Raw genomic sequence first — 9,960 nt, 5'->3', positions numbered from 1 at the left:
AGTAACTGATAGCGTAAAGGCAGATAGTCAGTGCCTCTCCCAGGTTCCCCAACCACACTGCTTTCAGCTGTACCGGTGATATCACTTGGGTTACCACCTGCTGCCTGGTAAATAGTTTTGGACAAAAGGGTTCTCAAAAAGCTTCTGGTAAATGCATATTATGAAACAGTAGTGCACATATTTCAAAACGTTTTACAGCAAAATAAACTTCTAATTCCATTTCCCACAAACCTTGAGAAGTTCCCTCATATGTGTCAGGAATAGCACAATTCAACTTTCACAGAGATGAGGCAAGGTTGACCAGTTCTGTTTTGGTTCATTCCTTGTTAACGATGTCCACACTCACTGCCAACTTGAAACCACCACCCTCATACCTAGCAACGTCCATGCAATGACAGGTAACCCCTGACACTACCCCTGTGGGACAGGCGTTTACTGGCACTGTTTTATAGATAACCATGGAATCAAAATAAATGAAACTCTGTTCTTGGAAGTGGTGAAATTAAAAAAGGAAAAATTCAAGGGTTATTTTCATAGTTGTGTTAACACAATCTATGCACCTTCCATAAAAAAAAAAAAAAAAAAGAACTCACCTATTTAGAATGTTTAGGCTATCAAGGGGGGTTTTCATTCAGAGTCTGTTCTTGTACAGATTCTGAGGGGTTTTGAGTCAGGTCCTACATAGAAATAAGGTCGGAGAGGTACAGTAAAATTGTCAGTGAAAGTACACATGAGCGACTTCTCCGGCATAACATAGAACGAGATCTCACCCAGCTCATAGTCCAGGTAAATGCCAATGCCCTTGGGTTTCTCACCTAACACCCGAGGGTTTGGAATAGCTCCTTGTGCATCATAGCCACCATCCTTCAGCTGGACCCTCCAGCATCCCTGTGGCACTGATGGGGCCCTCCTTCCCTTGGTGGAAAGAGAGACTGCACAAATGCCAACAGCCCATTCAGGCTTGTCTCCCACTTCTACCTCCCAAAAATACCTGCCAGAATGAAAATACGGGAATCCTAGCACAACCGGATTGATTACAAATCTTTTTGGAAGATCAGGAACCTTTTGTTTTCTCTTTGTATATCTCACAGATTTTTTATCTTCAGAGACAATCAGGTTAGTGTGTGCTGTTTCAGGGTCTAGAATTACATCCACTTTAAATTTCTTTATAATTTTCTGCAGAGCAGAATACTGGGGAGGAAAATTACAACTTTCTCTCTTTAAATCAACTGAAAAGATAGATGGACTAACCTCATTGTCAGACTTCTTATAGAAATTTTTGACTTGTGATAGTAGCTCCACTTCAGGCATCACACTGTGCTCTTGTACCTTGTTTAAGAGGCGCTGGAGGGCTGAACCATAGTTTGAAAATTCTGCTATGTTGGTGCTGAGCTTCTGTTGATTGTCCCTCTCACTTTCAGATACCCTCCAGAGAACTGCTTGTTGCTCACGTTCTAAAAATTGGTTCAAGTTCTCAAATTCAGAGGATAGTTGTTTCCTTTGGTTCTCCACTTTCTTTCTCAGTTCAAAGGGCTTTTTGCTTTGAATGCTTATTAAATTTTGAATGTCTGCCACTTGCCTCTTCAGAGGCTCAATGTAACTGTGGATCCTGCCCCTGTGATCAGAGGCAGCCTCCATGATGGGCCTCACGTTGTGGCCCTGGTGGTCAGGGAGCTGAGTGCACCGGTGACACAACACCTCCAGGTCCTCCTCACAGAACAGGGTCAGGATCTGGCTGTGCTTCTCACACCTGGGCGACTCTCCCTGACTCTTCGTCTTATTCCTCCTGGGCTGGAGATGCTTGGCAATTTCTATCATCCTTCCCAATTGGGCATTGTCCATGACACGCCCTTCTCTGCATTGGTGACGGCAGACAGGGCAAGGGAACCTGTTTTGTAGATCTGCCCAGGACTGTTGGATGCAAGAGCAGCAGAAGTTGTGTCCACATTCAGTGGTGATGGGGCTTCTCAGGTAATCAAGACAGATGGGGCACTTGGCTGCTTCCTGCAGTGCTGCCAGGGTAGCTATCTCCGCCATTGCTCTGTGAGTAAGGATGGGGACTGAGCTGGGCTTTCTTCAGGACGTGACACTACAGGTGTCTCCAGTGAGAGGCAAGTGTGGCCTTGGACCTCACCGACCTTCCTGGAGATAACTGATGATCTCACTGCAGTCTCCTTTCAGTCCTTCAGGTCTTAGTGTCAGCCTTAGAAGTCCTCTGAGTCTTCAGACCCTCTAATTCTAACTGGCAAAAGGAGTTCCACCCACAGGTCTGCAGCCAATCACAGTTCAGTGGGAAATGTACTCTTCCAGCTTTTGGCAGCTCAAAGTTGATGTGAGTGAGAAGATTTCTTTAAAAACAAAACAAAACAAATACCTTTGAGTTTATTTTGAGTGATTCCAACCCATTGTATATTCTAGTCAAACCTAGATTATTCTCCCTTGTTCCCAGTCTCTCATTCCCATGCCTTTGTTTTTGTGTCCTAGCTACTCCACAATCCCTACCCTCCATGCACTTACCAGTTCACTCTCTTGGGGGCTGTAGGAGTGGCACAAAAGTCTGCAGCCAACAGACCACACCTGAGTGAGAACACAGTCTTGGTCAACTGCCTCCATGATTTGGAGAAAGCTATAGGCCCAACTCTTGGAATAAGATAAAAAAGCTCGATCAGTCTGGGAACTAAAAAAGGTATTTCTGATGGCTCAAGATTCCTATCTGCCAGATTTGGTTTACCTCGTTCATCTTTGCTTCTGTCCAGCTCAAGGTACCACAGCAGGATCTATCTTATCTGTGAACTGAAACCCAGGAGGATGTAACATTTATACAAATTGACTATAAACAACACGGAAAATATTTTCAGTGTTTACTATTAGAATGCCATTAATGCCTAGGGGCCACGCTGTGGCTCAGTGAGTTTAAGCCCCAGTATCCAGCACTGGCATCACTTATAGGCACTGATTTGAGTCCTGGCTGCTCTACTTTCAATCCAGCTTCCTGCTTATATACCTGGGAAAGCAGAGGAGGATGGCTCAAGTGCCTGGGACCCTGCACCCACATGGGGGACCTGGAAGAAGCTTTTGGCTTCAGCCTGACTCAGTCTTGGCTGTTGCAGCCATTTGAGGAATGAATCAATGGAAGATGGGAGATCGATCTCTCTCTCTCTCTGTATATCCTTCTCTCTCTCTTTGTAACTCTTTCAAATAAGCAAATCTTTTTTTTTTAAAGAATGTCATAATGCCTAAACAAAATACATCAAGTTAAGAAAGTAAAACAGACAAAACCTGAATACATTGATGTAGAAAAAGAAGCATAAACGTAACAGTTAAGGAATGTTAATGATCTGAGAATGGCACACTGGATGGTTATATTGCCTCTTTTAAGTATGGGTAAGACTGAAAACAATAGTAATATCTTGCTTTGGGAGGTATACACCCCAACATTCAAGACATACAAAGTCAAAACCTTTTTTCTGTCCCTTAAAGGTTTATTTTATTTATTTGAAAGGCAGAGTGACAGGGAGAGAGATCGATCTTCTATCCATTAGTTGATTCCTCAAATGACTACAATAGCCAGGGCTGAGCCAGGCCAAAGCCATGAGCCAGGAACTGCATCCAGGTCTCCCTTGTGCATGGGAGGAGTCAAAGTACTTGGGCCACCTTCCACTGCTTTCACATGCTCATTAAGTAGGGAGCTGGGTCAGAAGAGCAGCTGTACTGCAATCAATGCTCCAATACAGGATGCTGGCATCACAGGCAGTGGCTTTACCCACTGTGCCACAACACCAGACCCAGAAACCATTTTTTTTATTTTTAAATCAAATCCAACAACACATTAGAAAGATCATTTCCCTGGACCAAGAGGAATTTACCCTGGTATGTAGGGATGGCTCAACATATGCAAATTAATAAATGTGGTACATCACATAAACAAACTTTAGAAGAAAAACCATATGGTTATTTCAGCAGCTGCAGAGAAAGCATGTGATAAAAAACAACATCCTTTGATGATTAAAAAAAAAAAAAAACCTTAGGCAAACTGGGTATAGAAGGAACATTCCTCAATACAATCAAGGCGATATGTGACAAACCCACAGCCAGCATCATATTGAATGGGGGAAAGCTGGAAGCAGTTCTACTAAGATCTTGAACCAAACAAGGATGCCCACTTTCACCACTGCTATTGAATATAGTTCTGGAAGTTTTAGCTAGAGCCATTAGGTAAGAAAAGAGAAATCAAAGGGATACAAATTGGAAAGAAGGAAGTCAAATTATCCCTATTTGCTGTTGACATGATCTATATTTATAGGAACCAAAAGACTCCACTAAGACTATTAGAACTCGTAAGAATTTGGTAAAGCGGAAGGATATAAAATTAACACACAAAAATCAATAGCCTTTGTATACACAAACAAGCCATGGCTGAGAAAGAACTTCTAAGATCAGTCCCATTCACAATAGCTATAAAAAAATTTTAATTATCTTGGAATAAATTCAACCAAGAAGGTGAAAGATCTCTATGATGAAAATTATAAAACACTGAAGAAAAAGACACAAAAAAAGGAGGTAATATTCGGGGGCGGAGCCAAGATGGCGGATAGTGAGGACGTGCGCCATTAGTCTGCGAAAATAAAGTCTCATAAAAGTGGAATTACTGTAGCCTTAGGAAAAGACTCAAGAAAAAAACTACAGAGGAGACGCGTCCGGATCGAGTGGACGGGACACAGAGGATCTACTGAGAGCCCACTGCGTGGAAACCCAACCGCGGGAACCGAGCCACAGAGTCTTGCCGGCGCGGGAACCAGGGGTAAGACAAAAGCCTCAGAAACTCTCCTCCTCCCGCCTCCGTCTGCAGCTCTGCCGCGGCGGCGGCGGCGGCAGCGGCGGCGGCGGCGTCCCGAACGCCTCTCTCCACGGTCCCAGCCCCGGGGAGCGCGCGCGGGCACCGCAGCGGCGGCGGCGGCGGCGGAGGCGTCCTGAGCGCCTCTCTCCACGGTCCCAGCCCCGGGGAGCGTGCGCGGGCACTGCGGCGGCGGCGGCGGCGGGGGCGTACCGAGCGCCTCTCTCCACCGTCCCAGTCCCGGGGAGCGCGCACAGGTACTACAGCGGCGGTGGCGACAGCGGTGGCGGCAGCGATCCTGTGGCCCGGCTGGCCCTAGGCGACACCGCCTAAAGAGGAAGATCACGGGAGAAGCCCCAGGTGGTGCCTTGGATCACCAGCTGAGACAAGGCTTCAGGAAAAGATTCAAGGAAAAAACTGCAGAAGAAACGCTTCCAGATAACCAACTGCGGGAGACGACCCGCAAAATCTACCCAGCGCGCTTTTACACAGCCTTAAACCTCAAGAAACAAGCATAGCTCTCTGGCCACACCCATCACAGCCCCGAAGGCTCCAACAAAGCAGACAGCTCACTTAGAGGCATAGTATAACGAGAGAAAAAAAAAAAAACAAAAAACAAAAACAAAAACACCACAAATTATCTCTAACATGCCAAGCAAGAAACATAGAAGCGGAGGTACCAAGAACAAGGAAGGCACTATGACGCCCCCAAGTGAACAGGACACGCCAATGCAAGATTATGAAGACGAAGACATAGAGGAACTGCAAGAAGCAGATTTCAAAAAATTGATAAGAACATTAAGAAGTTCTCAAAAACAAATTCTTGAACTACAGAAATCCTTAATGGACAAGATAGAAAATCTCTCCCGTGAAAATGAAACATTAAGGAGGAATCAAAATGAAATGAAAAAACTAATGGAACAGGAATTCTCGATAGTGACAAAAAACCACAATGAAATGAAGAACACAATGGATCAAATGGCAAACACATTAGAGAGCCTTAAAAACAGAATGGGTGAAGCAGAAGAGAGAATATCGGAATTAGAAGACAGAGAACAGGAAAGGAAACAGTCAAATCAAAGAAAAGAAGAAGAAATCAGAAATCTAAAAAATACTGTCAGGAATCTACAGGATACTATTAAAAAAACCAACATTCGGGTTCTAGGAGTTCCTGAAGGCATGGAAAGGGAGAAAGGATTAGAAGGCCTTTTTAGTGAGATACTAGCAGAAAATTTCCCAGATTTGGAGAAGGACAGAGACATCCTAGTACAGGAAGCTCAGAGAACCCCTAATAAACATGATCAAAAGAGATCATCACCACGACACGTCGTAATCAAACTCACCACAGTGAAACATAAAGAAAAGATCCTAAAACGTGCAAGAGAGAAACGCCAGATTACTCTCAGAGGATCTCCAATTAGACTTACAGCTGATTTCTCATCAGAAACCCTACAAGCCAGGAGAGAATGGCGAGATATAGCCCAGGTACTAAGAGAGAAAAACTGCCAGCCCAGAATATTATATCCTGCAAAGCTCTCATTTGTGAATGAAGGTGAAATTAAGACCTTTCACAGCAAACAGAAATTGAAAGAATTTGTCGCCACTCGTCCAGCCCTGCAAAAGATGCTTAAAGATGTGTTACATACAGAAACACAGAAACACGGTCACCAATGTGAAAGAAAGTAAAGGAAGGAAACCTCACAGCAAAAGATCACAGGAATCTGAAACCAGATATTAGAAAATATCTTTGGCAAATGGCAGGGCAAAGTTACTCCTTCTCAATAGTCACATTGAATGTTAATGGCTTGAACTGTCCAGTTAAAAGACACCGATTGGCTGATTGGGTCAAGGAACAAAACCCATCCTTTTGCTGCCTACAAGAAACCCATCTATCCAACAATGATCCATACAACCTGAGAGTGAAGGGCTGGAAAAAGATATACCATGCCAATAGAAATGAAAAGAGAGCGGGCGTAGCCATCTTAATATCAGACAACATAAACTTTACCACAAAAACTGTTAGGAGAGACAAAGAGGGGCACTATATAATGATTAAGGGATCCATTCAACAGGAAGATATAACGATTATCAACGTATATGCACCTAATTACAGGGCACCAGCTTATTTAAAAGACTTGTTAAGGGACTTAAAGGGAGACTTAGACCCCAATACAATAATACTGGGGGACTTCAATACTCCACTCTCAGAGATAGACAGATCAACAGGACAGAGGATCAACAAGGAGACAGTAGATTTAAATGACACTATAGCCCAAATGGATCTAACAGATATCTACAGAACATTTCATCCTACATCTAAGGACTTTACATTCTTCTCAGCAGTACATGGAACCCTCTCTAGGATTGACCACATACTAGGCCATAAAGCAAGTCTCAGCAAATTCAAAAGAATAAGAATCATACCATGCAGCTTCTCAGACCACAAAGGAATGAAATTGGAAATTGGCAACTCAGGAATCCCTAGAGCACGTGCAAACACATGGAGATTGAACAACATGCTCCTGAATGAACAATGGGTCATAGAAGAAATTAAAAGAGAAATCAAAAATTTTCTGGAAGTAAATGAGGATAACAGCACAACATACCAAAACCTATGGGATACAACAAAAGCAGTGTTAAGAGGAAAGTTTATATCAATAGGTGCCTACAACAAGAAATTGGAAAGGCACCAAATAGATGAGCTTTCAAGTCATCTCAAGGATCTAGAAAATCTGCAGCAAACCAAACCCAAACCCAGTAGGAGAAGAGAAATAATTAAAATCAGAGAAGAAATCAACAGGATTGAATCCAAAAAAACATTACAAAAAATCAGCCAAACAAGGAGCTGGTTTTTTGAAAAAATAAACAAAATTGACACTCCATTGGCCCAACTAACTAAAAAAAGAAGAGAAAAGACCCAAATCAATAGGATCAGAGATGAAATGGGAAACATAACAACAGACGCCACAGAAATAAAAAGAATCATCAGAAATTACTACAAGGACCTGTATGCCAGCAAACAGGGAAATCTATCAGAAATGGAAAGATTCTTGGACACATACAACCTCCCTAAATTGAGCCAGGAAGACATAGAAAACCTAAACAGACCAATAACTGACACAGAAATTGAAGCAGTAATAAAGGCCCTCCCAACAAAGAAAAGCCCAGGACCAGATGGATTCACTGCTGAGTTCTACCAGACATTTAGAGAAGAACTAACTCCAATTCTCCTCAAACTATTCAGAGCAATCGAAAAAGAGGGAATCCTCCCAAATTCTTTCTATGAAGCCAGCATCACCTTAATTCCTAAGCCAGAAAGAGACGCAACATTGAAAGAGAATTACAGACCAATATCCCTGATGAACATAGATGCAAAAATCCTCAATAACATTCTGGCCAATAGAATGCAACAACACATCAGAAAGATCATCCACCCAGACCAAGTGGGATTCATCCCCGGTATGCAGGGATGGTTCAACATTCGCAAAACAATCAACGTAATACACTACATTAACAGACTGCAGAAGAAAAACCATATGATTCTCTCAATAGACGCAGAGAAAGCATTTGATAAAATACAACACCCTTTCATGATGAAAACTCTAAGCAAACTGGGTATGGAAGGAACATTCCTTAATACAATCAAAGCAATATATGAAAAACCCACGGCCAACATCCTATTGAATGGGGAAAAGTTGGAAGCATTTCCACTGAAATCTGGTACCAGACAGGGATGCCCTCTCTCACCACTGCTATTCAATATAGTTCTGGAAGTTTTGGCCAGAGCTATTAGGCAAGAAAAAGAAATTAAAGGGATACAAATCGGGAAGGAAGAACTCAAACTATCCCTCTTTGCAGATGATATGATTCTTTATTTAGGGGACCCAAAGAACTCTACTAAGAGACTGCTGGAACTCATCGAAGAGTTTGGCAAAGTAGCAGGATATAAAATCAATGCACAAAAATCAACAGCCTTTGTATACACAGGCAATGCCACGGCTGAGGAAGAACTTCTAAAATCAATCCCATTCACAATAGCTACAAAAACAATCAAATACCTTGGAATAAACTTAACCAAAGACGTTAAAGATCTCTACGATGAAAACTACAAAACCTTAAAGAAAGAAATAGAAGAGGATACCAAAAAATGGAGAAATCTTCCATGCTCATGGATCGGAAGAATCAATATCATCAAAATGTCTATTCTCCCAAAAGCAATTTATACATTCAATGCAATACCAATCAAGATACCGAAGACCTTCTTCTCAGATCTGGAAAAAATGATGCTGAAATTCATATGGAGACACAGAAGACCTCGAATAGCCAAAGCAATCCTGTACAACAAAAACAAAGCCGGAGGCATCACAATACCTGATTTTAGGACATACTACAGGGCAGTTGTTATCAAAACAGCATGGTACTGGTACAGAAACAGATGGATAGACCAATGGAACAGAATAGAAACACCAGAAATCAATCCAAACATCTACAGCCAACTTATATTTGACCAAAGATCCAAATCTAATCCCTGGAATAAGGACAGCCTATTCAATAAATGGTGCTGGGAAAATTGGATTTCCACATGCAGAAGCTTGAAGCAAGACCCATACCTATCACCTTACACAAAAATTCACTCAACATGGATTAAAGACTTAAATCTACGACCCGAAACCATCAAATTATTAGAGAGCATTGGAGAAACCCTGCAAGATATAGGCACAGGCAAAGACTTCCTGGAAAATACTCCAACAGCACAGGCAGTGAAAACCAAAATTAACTTTTGGGATTACATCAAATTGAGAAGTTTCTGTACTTCAAAAGAAACAGTCAGGAAAGTGAAGAGGCAACCAACAGAATGGGAAAAAATATTCGCAAACTATACTACAGATAAAGGATTGATAACCAGAATCTACAAAGAAATCAAGAAAATCCACAAAAACAAAAGAAACAACCCTCTTAAGAGATGGGCCAAGGACCTCAATAGACATTTTTCGAAAGAGGAAATCCAAATGGCCAACAGACACATGAAAAAATGTTCAAGATCACTAGCAATCAGAGAAATGCAAATCAAAACCACAATGAGGTTCCATCTCACCCCAGTGAGAATGGCTCACATTCAGAAATCT

The 9,960-nt window shown here is 42.2% G+C and overlaps 1 protein-coding gene across 1 annotated transcript; it reads right to left on the bottom strand.

Annotated features, from left to right (window-relative positions):
• Positions 1 to 627: 627 nt before the first annotated feature.
• LOC133765442 (tripartite motif-containing protein 75-like) lies at positions 628 to 2,136 on the bottom strand. The gene has a single exon (XM_062198998.1). It carries the CDS (start codon positions 2,035 to 2,037, stop codon positions 628 to 630), a length of 1,410 nt encoding a protein of 469 aa, XP_062054982.1. The 5' UTR covers positions 2,038 to 2,136.
• Between the last annotated feature and the right edge of the window lie 7,824 nt (positions 2,137 to 9,960).

Source organism: Lepus europaeus, chromosome 8 (genome assembly GCF_033115175.1).
Source record: "Lepus europaeus isolate LE1 chromosome 8, mLepTim1.pri, whole genome shotgun sequence".
In the NCBI taxonomy this organism is placed as follows: domain Eukaryota; kingdom Metazoa; phylum Chordata; class Mammalia; order Lagomorpha; family Leporidae; genus Lepus; species Lepus europaeus.
Note: the sequence above shows the minus strand (reverse complement) of the source record. Positions and strands in the feature narration are given on the sequence as shown.

What these genes read in the sequence shown, in the direction of transcription:
- LOC133765442 (XM_062198998.1), bottom strand. Translation starts at nt 2,037, where the DNA reads ATGGCGGAGATAGCTACCCTGGCAGCACTGCAGGAAGCAGCCAAGTGC.